The sequence below is a fragment of the Crocodylus siamensis genome, chromosome 1 (assembly GCF_052110815.1).
Source record: "Crocodylus siamensis isolate JL-2025a chromosome 1, ASM5211081v1, whole genome shotgun sequence".
Lineage (NCBI taxonomy): Eukaryota > Metazoa > Chordata > Crocodylia > Crocodylidae > Crocodylus > Crocodylus siamensis.
Window position 1 is genome coordinate 145,711,667 of NC_143395.1, and position 12,191 is coordinate 145,723,857.

Here is a 12,191-nt window from a genome sequence, read left to right on the forward strand (position 1 = left end):
TATTCCCATCCCTTCCATTCTTGGCTCTCAAACAAACCTCTAGCTCATCATCAGAACCATCTCCCCACTGCCCACTAGGCATCAAGTGGGAGACTGTCCTGCCTTGGCAAGTAATACTTCATCTACCAGCACATCTCTACTGCCACTATTATGAACACACATCCCCTTACACAATTATCACAATCCATATGTCCTACACATCTTTTCCACAGTGTGATATACCTGATCCAATGCACCAAATGCCCTCATCACAACCACATGGGTGAAACTACATACCAGAATGAACTCTTAAAGAAAAAACATATATAAAGGATAGAGACATGCATACACTATTAGGAACACATTTCTCTCAGAACAACCACTCCCTCTCTGACCTCACTGTCTTCATAGTCAAGGGAAATGTGCTTAATGCCTTTAAAAGGTAAACATGGGAACAAAAAAATCATAAACTGGCTGAATACTAAGAACCAAGGACTTAACATTGATACTGGTTTAATGGCATGTTCTAATTTACATGACACCTCAATTCTTTCCACAGGTTAGGGGTGAGAAGGACTCTCCTCCCTTTTGATAGGCCTTCATCTCCCAGTACTCAGCTTCTTCTACTAATTGTGTGTTTGCTGCCCTGGCAAGTTCTCTCACTTTCTCCTATTATTGCTTGTTACTGTGCTGTGTTTGGCTTGCCGTGGTCAGACCTGATGAAGAATGTTTTGCATTTGAAAGCTTTTCTAACTCTATGCCAACTACACAGTGGGTGTGTCTACAAGTTCATTAACATGCCTTAGATACTGCACATTTAACTTAGTACTTCCTTAATAAAGTACTAACTAAATGCACAGTATCTAAAGTTACTGCATAGCAGCACAAGCAAATGGTTATTTAGTGATGCTTACTGCTCATTAGCCTAATAACACTGTGCAGTAAGTGTCTCATGTTGATATGCTCAGTTGGTCTACAACATCTCTCTTACACTACCACTGCATCTTAAATTCATGGAAAAAGAAAAGAAAAAGTAAAGCTCTTAAATATACCAAAAAAGATTATACGTTGTAAATGTGTCTTTACATATCTTTTTCTCCCTAAGTTGAGAGCCAGAAAAATGTGTGTGTGTCAGATTCATGGGTACCCTGTATATAAATAGAATACAATATTCATAGGTAGAAACTTTACACTATGCAGTACAGTTGTTTCCAGGTGTTGAAATATATCTGCCTCAGACAGCAGGGATTTAAGGACTTGTGAACACTGATGCCAGGAAAAGCAACCGTGAACAGTTAGATAAGAAATGAGATGAAACCAAAAGCCCAAGTTTCAAACTGTGCCCCAAAGATCTGGAAGAAGCTGGGGTTTGCATCTGACTGTTCATCCCACTTCTATCACCTGAAATCTTTACTTCAGCCTCTCCTATGCAACAGCATTTATGGTTTCTAAAAGAAGCCATAGACTACTAGTTGCTCTTTGTCTAGATACAAGTTAAATTAGATCAATTTATAAACTACGGCTGAAAAGTTTGTGTTCTTCATCTTGAATTTTATTCTACATGCTGCAGGGCTTGAGAAACTCATTGATTTGACATCTCAGTTTGAGGAATGGCCCCAGGTACTTACTGCTTCATAGTCTGCTAGCTCAAGCCGCGCTTTGTTTTGCATTGTTCGCTTGCAGAGGTAAACCGCTGGAATACCAAAAAAATAAAAATAAAAAAAAAATCAATCATTTCTCACTGTCTCATAAACATCACACCCCCAGAAACCAGCAAGATTCATCCACTTTTCTTTGAAATAAATTGGTAGTTTATTCCTTCTGTATTCCTTGAAAAAATGCAGACAGTAGACCCTTTACTGCAATGAAGTCAGCCAAAATGATCAACTACATGATTCTAAAGCTCACTTTATCTCATAGCCATAATAAACAAAACATTTGTCTTTTTGTTTGTTTATTAAAAAAGAAAATATAAAAGTATTTTAAAGGAATAATATGCACAGTATATCTAAAAGAACAAAGTGACTTTTCAAGAACATAAAAAAAGGAGATATATATATATATATTATTTTCCAACTTCAGAGACAACAAACAACAATTAAATGAGAAAAATCACAGTTAAAGGCAACATGAACAACATAAATGATAAATAGGCTCTGAAAGTAACATTCCCTTCAATGAATATCTCAAAGAGGTATAAATGAAAGAAGGGCAGTATGGCTTATGTACAACGGTGAGTCAGAATCTAATCTGACGTAATTCTATGAACTTTAAAAGTGTTCTGGATTCATTATAGTATAACTGAACAAATGTAATGTTTTTACAAAAGACTAAATATGAAAAGATGACAGGTCAAAAATAAAATGAATGTGAATTAACCAGGACAGATGTTAGTATTGTTCATTAAAATCATTGCACTAAATGCTTGAGCCTGAATTCTTTATGCATTTGACTTTCCTACTGACTTAAGCTTCATTCTCTCTCATCTTGGGGAAAATTCAATCTTTGCTATGAACCTCAGTAGCTCCATAATACAGGGGATCCTTTCCAGGGATGAAGTGAGGCACCTAAATTCTCCATAACAAGGCAAAGGAGTAATTTTGTGAACATTTTATGCTGCTATAGTACTATCCCCTTTCTGGGATGGGGTGGCCTGTTGACTACTGTAGACAAAGATCTACCAACCCTGTCTGTCATCTCTCTGGTCCACAGAAGAAAGATATGGGCCAAATTTCACTGTGGTTTACTCCAGCCCTGAGGGATTTCACTGATTTCCCTGGTACTGCAGCAAAGAACTTAGAGTTCAGAGACTCTTGTAAAAACTGTATTTGTGCTTCCAGGTGTTACCTGATGAAAAGAAAAGTAAAAACAAGACTGAAGCCCTATCAAGTTAAAACAGCATGCATTCATTCTTCTTTGGGATGAGGCACGGTTACTAGAAGGCTCTTCAAAATCCATCCCTAGGTTATACCCATCATGATGTTTAGCAGGCCCGATGATGTTTAGGAAGTCAGGCAACCCTGCAAGTCTCCCTCCAGGAAAAAGAAGTATGACTCTCTCCAGGAGAAGCTGCTTCCTCACACTGAAGGATGATGTATTTTGTGGGGGGGGGCGAAAAATCACAGTAGTCTCTCACAGTAACTGTATTATGCATTTCCCTTAAGCCCCTATTAGACATGATGGAAACATGAAAGCTTCATCTTCTTGGGAACCACTTTGTAGCCCACTTAATTCAGACATGGGCTCTCCATCAGTCTATCAGGCAGCAGTAGCAGACAGTTTTCCCATCCCTTTCTGGAGGGCAGAATGATTGACAGAGCAATGTCTTTTGAACCCAAGGTCCTCAGTCTTGGGCAAACGGCTCTTTCTCTAGGGTTGGGGCTGCCTCATCATTGCTATAAACCTGGTTAAAGCTTCATTTGTTTGCTGCAAAACTGCTTATTTCCTTGCTGACTTATAACAATCCACTATAGTTTAAGTCTGTGGCAAGTCTCCAGTCACAAACAAATCCATGGAGGCATGAAGCATATTCAGAGAAAATAACACAAGGCTTCTCAGTTTATAATACTTCTATTCTCAGATGATGGGTGTCCAATATATATTCTGAGCTTTGTTTTTTGTTGTCAGCTTAATCAATATGTTTGAAGCAGCTATGGTTTCAGAAACCTAACTTCCAGAGAAGGCCATACCAATGAACCCTTTAGTTTGGCAGCCAGCCTTAGACTGTGCCCAATGCACGATGCTGCAGTAAAAGATCTGAATCTCCTCCCGTTTCTGCCCCCCACCACACACACACACTTAACTGCAACACATGAGCAGCCTCCCTTAGGATGACTGAGAGGTAAGGGATTGCCACTGCAACCTTTGCTCACAGCAAAAAGCACTTACCCACACAAACATAAAAGACTAATCCCATTCTGAAATTTACTGACAGCAAGAAAATGATAAGGGCTGAAAATTCTCAAGCTTCACAAGTCAGTGGGGTTGCCCCTGTAAATGTGACTTTAAATGAGAAATGGTTGTGGAACCAGGCTTCTGGCGTACCTCTTCTCCAAAAGGAGCATCACATGATTTTGCAGGTATACTTAAATTCTTGTCAATTCTTTCTTTTAGTGTAACAAAAAAAAAATCTCACTGAAGCCTTAGTCTGCAGCAAGATTCTTATTTTAGAGTAAGAAATGGTTAAAGCAAAACAACAAAAGTATATGAGACACAAAACAATCCTCAGAAAAATAGGTAATTTCAGGACTTATATAAGTCATCTGTCCCAAAATGAGATTCTTAAGAGAAATACAGAGTCTGGAAACCAGAATACTATTTAAGCATAAGGACTTTCGGCCTGCGCTATTTTAAGGGCATTTCAAACTGGAATTAGACTTTTGTATACATAAACATCTGGTATTACACCACACTACCTTATTAATCACTTGTGGCAATGCTCTCCATACCTGTCTTCCCGAAATTTCCATTTCATGCCTTTTTTTAGCATACATATTTCTTGGTAAAAGGCTTCACAACTGGTTTTGTTTTGCCTCAGGTCTTCCATCCAAGACATTAGAAAGGTTCTCCCTTTTAGGAACCTAATGATTGTATCACCTGTGACTTTTTTCTCATTACAATATTTTCTTCATACAGGACATGTTTATTGCACAGTTGACTAGCTGCCCAGTAAACATTTCAGCATCTACAAGCGTGCCTGTATTAGGATGGAGTAAACTAATTTACTCGGCAACAGAATACTACTTGTAAATACATGTACTATATATCTTTACAGTTACTATTCCGCTAAAGAGTAAAAAACTTAAGAGTAAAAAAATGTAGATACTGCCCACCTGGCAGGGGCATGAGGGCGCTTCAGTGTGGGGGCTGCCTGCCAGCTAGCCCCACAGTGAAGTACCCCAACCAACCCCTCTACATCATGTTGAGTCAGGGACAGCTGCTGCAGGCTGGCAGATTAACCTCCAGGACCCCCTGCTAGCTGGGGCTGCTCTGGTCAGGTTCCACATGCTGTGCCCTGCAATTAACTCTGGAGCAGTAAACTCCACAGTTTATTCAGGTGCTGTAATTGAACATGTAGACACACCCACAAGTGTGGTTAAGGCAGAGTTAAAAGTTGCTCTGCTATGGCCATATGATAGCCACATGGTCATGTAATGGTGTACAAGCTCCCAAAAGTTTTAATGGAGAAAAACTTCCCGTCTTTCCTCTTGAAACTGCCTGTTGAGCAGCCAAGAGTGGAAGTTATGTGGGGCTAGAAAGAAAGCAAATCAGTGGGAGTGTGGCCCAGTGAGATGGACAATGAAATGGCTCTAGGTTCTGGCTTTTGCTTCTGTCTCCAGTGCTGCTCTGCATATTGTATTTTACATTCATTGGATAAAATAGATAGGTCATAGTGAGGTAACTTCTGTTCCTTAGGAGTTACAGTAGCTAAAACCCAAGGCCTTCCCTTTGGGGGGACGTGGGCACACTGGAAGGATGCAACAGGCTACAATCAGACCTAGACAGGTTACAGGGGTGGGCGGATGAGAATACGATGGGTTTCAACACAGACAAGTGCAAGGTGATGCTCCTGGGGAGGAACAACTGGCACCATACCTACAGGTTGGGGAACTCCCCTCTTGTCAGCACAGAGGCGGAAAAGGATCTTGGGGTCATCATTGACTCCAAGATGAGCATGGGCCAGCAGTGTGGGGAGGCAGTCAGGAAGGCCAACCGCACCTTGTCATGCATCCACAGATGCATCTCGAGCAGGTCCAAGGAGGTGATCCTCCCCCTCTATGCGGCACTGGTCAGGCCGCAGTTGGAGTACTGCATCCAGTTCTGGGCACCCCACTTCAAGAGGGATGTGGACAGCATGGAGAGGGTCCAGAGGAGGGCTACTCATATGATCAGGGGACAACAGGGCAGGCCCTATGAGGAGAGGCTATGGGACCTGAACCTGTTCAGCCTCCAAAAGAGAAGGCTGAGGGGGGATCTTGTGGCCTGTTATAAACTAGTCAGGGGGGATCAGGAGGCATTGGGGGAGTCACTGTCCCCTCGAGCACTGCCAGGAGTGACCAAGAATAATGGTCACAAGCTGGCAGAGGGCAGGTTTAGGCTAGATATCAGGAGGCTCTACTTCACGGTCAGGGCGGCTAGGGTCTGGAACCAACTTCCAACAGAAGTGGCGCAGGCTCCTATCCTGGGGGTGTTTAAGAGGAGGTTAGATGAACATCTTGCTGGGGTTGTTTGACCCCAGTATTCTTTCCTGCCATGGCAGGGGATCGTACTAGATGATCTGTTCAGGTCCCTTCCGACCCTAGAAACTATGAAACTATGAAGAGAATACCTGCATCACTGATCCATACTGCTGGCTTGCTAGGCCCCAGAGTCGTAGCTTCAAGATGAAGCCTGGAGGGCACTCTGGACATTGCTTAGGCCATGGCTTGGTGGCTAAAACACTTTGGTGGAAGTGGGAGATATACTTCAAATCCCTTGCATGAAGGGAGTTAAGAACCTGGGTTTCTCATTCTGTAAGCAAGTGTTCAAATAAGTAGGCTATTTGGACTAAAAGGTAGAAGAGCCTTCCTTCTCTTCCTCCTCCTCCAAATAGTTGCCAGTTATGGGTTTTTTTCTGATGTATTTTGGGAACTTACACATAATTATATACCTTCCCAGTTTATTCTATTCTGCCAGTGTATATACATAGCCATAGTGGAGCTTTTCTGTTTGCTGGCCTGTTCACTGGTCCTGCAATCAAAGTCTGGACAAGTTAACAGTTTAATCGTGACATTGTTCAGTTTAACCCTTCGAGAGATGTATATATGAGGAACTTCAAGCTTGCTGTCTTTCTCTCCCCGTTAAATTTTAAATATATATTATCACAATGACCCATTTTCTGGGTTCAGCTATTTTTCCTTCACTCTTACTATTTAATTGTAGTTTAAAGCTCATGTGAAGCTTCTTCAATTTATTTTTAAAGAGGACCATAGAGATAATTATGGAGTTTCATGGTATGAATACGTGAACTAATTATACATGGCATATATGCTTCTCATGGAAAAAACAGTTTTCAGTCTACAAGTTTAAATCTAGTAATTTAAACAAGTTGCTAAGACAGCATCTCAGACAAATCCTGCCTTTCACTGAATTACATGGCAAAACTGCCACTGATTTCAAAGCTACTGGGAGTGGGGCTTTAGAGATTATAGACAGAAGAAGAAAAATAACCCTAGTATCTTTCAGAACCCCAATCAGGATAAACTTGTAATTCTCAGGCACAACCAGATATTACTATAGCTTAATAGGGACACAAATTATAGGAATGACAGGATTCCACTTCAGGAGGGCTCACATATTATTCAGGCAAAATAGAGGTAAAGTTTATATTAGCAACAGGAACAAATTATGGCCTCAGAGTCAATAGAAATCATATCTACATGCATCATTTCATGAGCAAAAAGAATAGCAACCCAAATGGAAAGTCTATAGAGTTCAAACAGTCTCTGTCTTCAGATACACGTGCAGGTAAAAGTGCAATGGAATCTACTGTGCAATTCACACAATCACACTTCTTGCCATGCCACATGTTTGTGGGACTGCACATTAGATCTTATTGTGCCTTATTACCAGTGCAGGGGGAGCCCAATCCCAGGCTCCCCCTGCACCAGAAAGAAGCAAGCTCTCACAGATAGGTGCCCCATCAGCTGCTCAGGCTTAGAGTCCCCAACAATTGTAAGACTTGCATCCCTGGCTGGGCAAGGTGCACCCTTGTGGCTGGGAGCCTGCCAGCTGATGGGGCTTCCAGCTTCAGGGGAGACCCTACTACATGTGCAAATTAAAGCTTAATAGCAACCACCTATAAAGTTAGTGTGCTGGTACTACTATGCAGAGCCACCCACCTTACTGTGCCAGGCCCAAAACCACACTTTGGGAGTCTCCCCGCGGGAGCCTACAGCTGCCCATCCCCCTTCCTGGAGAACATCTACAAGCCTGGATTAATGCTGCCACCACTTGGGCACTGGTCTCTGTTAGGGCTCTGTGCAGCCTGGGGTACACAGACCCTGCCAGCCTTGGGGGTGCTATGCCCACTGGTAATAATTTGTGGTGCTTCTTTCTTCCTGAAGGGTAACTAAGCCAATGTAGCTGGCCCAGTAAAGGGAGCAAAAAGCCTCTCTGTCCCCTCTCCCCTCAGATATTCACAGAAAAAACAGCCAGTCTCATGCTGTAACTTGATACCTTTGTTGAACTGGGGTGGGGGAAGGAGGTGAAGAGATGAGTTGGGGGGTAGACAAAGAAATTTAAGAGAAAGCACTCTGAGAAATTTTCAAATAAATTGAGTCTTATAAATATGGGCTCAGGGGCCCTTTTAATACATGTCTGAATTAATTAGGCCTAATCTACTAGCTAGTGTTCAGGTATTACTCACAGTAAAATCATCCAGGCAGCCTGGAGGTAATTTGCTTGTGTTTTTTTTTTTTTCAAAATGCCCACTGTAGGAAGAGAGAGAGCTCCCCTCTCTTACAAATTTACCTCGTCTGGTCATCTAGGTGACCAGGTTGAACCAAGTAGCAGCATTTTGAAAGTGGAGGGAGGGGTAGCTGGATTGACCCAAACAGAGACAGACAGAGAAGGATTTCTTCACAATTAGTACCTATTTTTGGAGTCTAACTTTATAGCTGGTTGGAGCTTTTTATTGTGTGATAAGTACTTTGCAGGTGTAGCTGGTATCAAGGCACAATTAACCAGTTAAATCCACAATACCAATAACACGTTTGGGGGAGGGGGGCATAGACTGTATCTTTGGATGTTTATGAAGGATTAAGAATTACAGTGAAAGATGTCCTGAGGATTACTGTCAATCAACAAACCTGAAGTGAATATTCTGCTTAAACAGCACCAGTGCTTCAACTTTAGTTTATTAATGCTTCTGCAAAGTAAAATCTTCTAAAAGGCTACAGGATGGTCACTTAGCTCAGGTTTTGCTCAATGCTTAAGTGTTAAAAAAAACGCCAATTTTTAAGTGGACATAAAGAGCATTAAACATTCATCATTTAGCAATTGGTCTCTATAATGGAATTTTACATTCTTATAAATCCTAATCATGTTTAGCTATTCAAGGCTTCCATGGTTTTGAAGCATTCCATCCTTTCCACAATCATGCACCAGTCACATCAATATTATTTTCTCATTCTGACACTTTTAATTTCCATATTAATAAGGAAATAGCCAGCTCAGTTTACTTCATGCAATATAGCCATCTGAAAGTAATTCTGAAAATCATGAATTAGGTTTACAAACTTTAGACTTTTTTTCATTTATATTTATTGAGGATTTAGATTCTAAAAACAGTTAGACTCAGATTTGATTCAGGAGATCCAGAAAAGTTTTTCTACATACATATACAAACATGTTGGCCATGCTACCATGGGTGGATCTAGGATTCTGTGAAGTAAGGGAGGGGGATGCAGATGGTGAGGTGCATCATCACATATAACAAAGTGTATATCAAATTAAAAAGAAACTAGAAACTTCACTAATAAGCGAGAGATCTAGGACAGTATTATTGGATTGGAGCAAAAACAAATAAACATTTATTAGACAGTGCATTAATTTGCAATGTTGTATATTATGTATAAAACATAATAAAAAGGTAAACATAATCAAAACATGTTGTTTTATTAGTCCTGCATTCGTTATATTAAAATGGACATCTCTTTTTTCAAAATCTAGCATTGCTGAGCATCTTGACATGCACCAATGCTTCACTGAAAGTTACTTCCACACCTAACTTAAAGTCTTTTGCTAGAGTTAAAATTAGTCTGTATGGTTATGAAATAGGAGCTGCATTATCAGGACCAGTTGACAGCAGAATTGCAGAAGAAAGGTTAAACTTTGAGGCAATTAAAAAGAAGAGAGAGTCATTAATACCTGTGGAATGAAGAGTTCAGAAGGAATTGGGTAGATTATAATGATCCATGAAGTCAATTGACTTTTGTCACTGCTGCTTGAATAGAAAAGCTGTTGCCACCACCGAGCAGTTGATTTTAAACTTTGGGAGGTGGGATACAACTGCACCACTGCCCAAATCCACTCTACATTCTGCCATAGTGGTCCAGTGATGTGGGAAGCTGCTTCTCACACATACCCTGCTAGCCAATTTCATAAGGGCTACCGCACCGAAAATATTGGCTTCTAAGATAAAGCTCTCTAGGACTAGCAGAGCAACATTTTCCATGAGGGTCTCTTGAGCATAGAGAGCCCTTGCAATGATGCTTTGTATGCTTCAGCTCTCTATATCAAAATTAAGCAAGCTTCAGGTCATAATACAGCCTACCGTTGAAATCAGACTCATATCAAGCCATTTATATAACAGGGGTTGGTCCTGCTGAGTGAATTATGTAGCTCTTCACAGCAATATAAAGGGTTTGAACACACAGAATCTAGAGTTGAAGAAAAAACATCTTGTAGATGACAAAGTCCATCTCCCTCCTAATGCAAGATTCTCCCCTAAACCATGCTGGGCTTTTGTTCTGTCCATTCTAAAATTACATATTTTTCTTTGATGGACAGGTTGCCAATTTCTGTAGCAACTAGTTGCCTTTAAAAAAAAACCAAAAAAACTACAGAAGCGATTACTGTTCAAGCACAACAGCCTTGTCTCTACAGGATGCCCTAGTTAGAGAAGGGGACAGTAAGAACCAGTAGATACTTCATGCTTTAGTGAAGTGTGCAGTGTAGACAACTGAGCTAGTTTTATGTGACCTAGGCTGGATATCAGAAGCTGTCCAGCTCTGGCAGCATGGAGCTCCATGCAGGCTAATGTGAGTCAGAAGATCAAGGTGACATACTTGGATCTGCCTCTGGCTCTCTGTCTGACCTTGAGAAACCACTGAACTTTGTGCCTTTCTGTCCACAGTAGTAAAGGGGAAGAATGATATTTATCTCTATAAAATGTTTCACACACTATTCAAAGAAAGTAGATTATCTGAAATATATCATCCATAACCTAGATGCAATAGAGTAAAAATATGAAAGCTGCATTTGATAGGAAGGGGCATATTTTTCCCCTTTTTAGAGTGTGGAACTAGTTCAGCAAGAAAAGTGTTGTAGCTTAGTTGTACACAAGCAAGCAGGGGAAAACACTAACATATGCAAGCACACACTGACAACCAAAATTGCCATGTCAGGGAGACAGATTAGATGACCCAAGAGGTTGTATTCTCAGCTCTGGTTTCTTTGAATTCAAACTGCATTCACTCAGAAGAATCCACCCCTTCCATATAAAACATTTATTAAATCTACTAGTTCAAATTCCACTAGAAATGTGCTGATTCCTGTTTTACCCTGAAACCTAGCAAATGAGAGAAGGTGCATGGGTAGGGGACTTCCATTAAAGTCCTAGAGAACTTCATTGCTGGAACAACAGCTGCAAAGCCCCAGCTGATTTAAAATGTTGTAACACTGGGAAAGAGGCAACTTGTTACAAAAGGATAGAAAATCCCCAGCATACACAATGAAAATGCACATTTTTTTACAAGATATTTGCAGTGGACCGGTGCATTTCTTTTCACTGCACTAGCACCAAATTTAAGAAACACACTTCTATATACATCTGAAAAATTCTATCCAAGAATATTCATGAAATACTTGTCATTCTGCCCTAACTGACTGGTTCATATTTATGAACTGACTTGTAGAAATGCTGAGTAAATGACGTTTCTCCTGAATTAAGAAAACTCACGACTTCATTGGGGACTCTCAAATCCAATTTGCATATGATTTTGTTAGTTGCCTTGAGACTCTTGCTGAGCATATCGTGTTTACTCCATGAGTGTCTCCTTCTTGCTAAATTATTTAGTGGAAAAGAATGCAGCCAAATAGGCCATAGAGACAGATACTTTTAAGGCAACAGGTTGTAACAAGTGGACATACCACCCAGTTACAAGTGTTGGCCTGCCCACTTGCTTCTGGGATAACCACCTGCCTTCCTCACGTGCCACACCTTGATGATAATGATTACGAGATATCACTAAGGTGGGAGGCTGCCCATTTACCTGCCCTGTTGACAAGGGCCTATGTACATGGCTCCAACCACCCATTACTGTGTCCCATACCTCGTAGATGGTCCTCCAGTGCCTCACACTGGGACTTCAGCTCCAGAGTCTGACTTGAGACTCTCACTTCCCTCTGGAGCTCATAGTCCCAGTGCCTTGCAGATGTTCCATGGCCTG

General features: G+C 41.0%; 1 protein-coding gene across 3 annotated transcripts in view; it reads right to left on the bottom strand.

Moving 5' to 3' along the window:
- Positions 1 to 12,191, bottom strand: part of RGS7 (regulator of G protein signaling 7) — a 500,495-nt gene that overhangs the window by 85,316 nt on the left and 402,988 nt on the right. For all 3 annotated transcript variants that reach the window (XM_090031504.1, XM_090031503.1, XM_090031505.1), the window contains exon 7: positions 1,608 to 1,672. In XM_090031504.1, the coding sequence (XP_089887630.1) occupies positions 1,608 to 1,672 (65 nt within the window). The remainder of the gene's footprint in view (positions 1 to 1,607; positions 1,673 to 12,191) is intronic.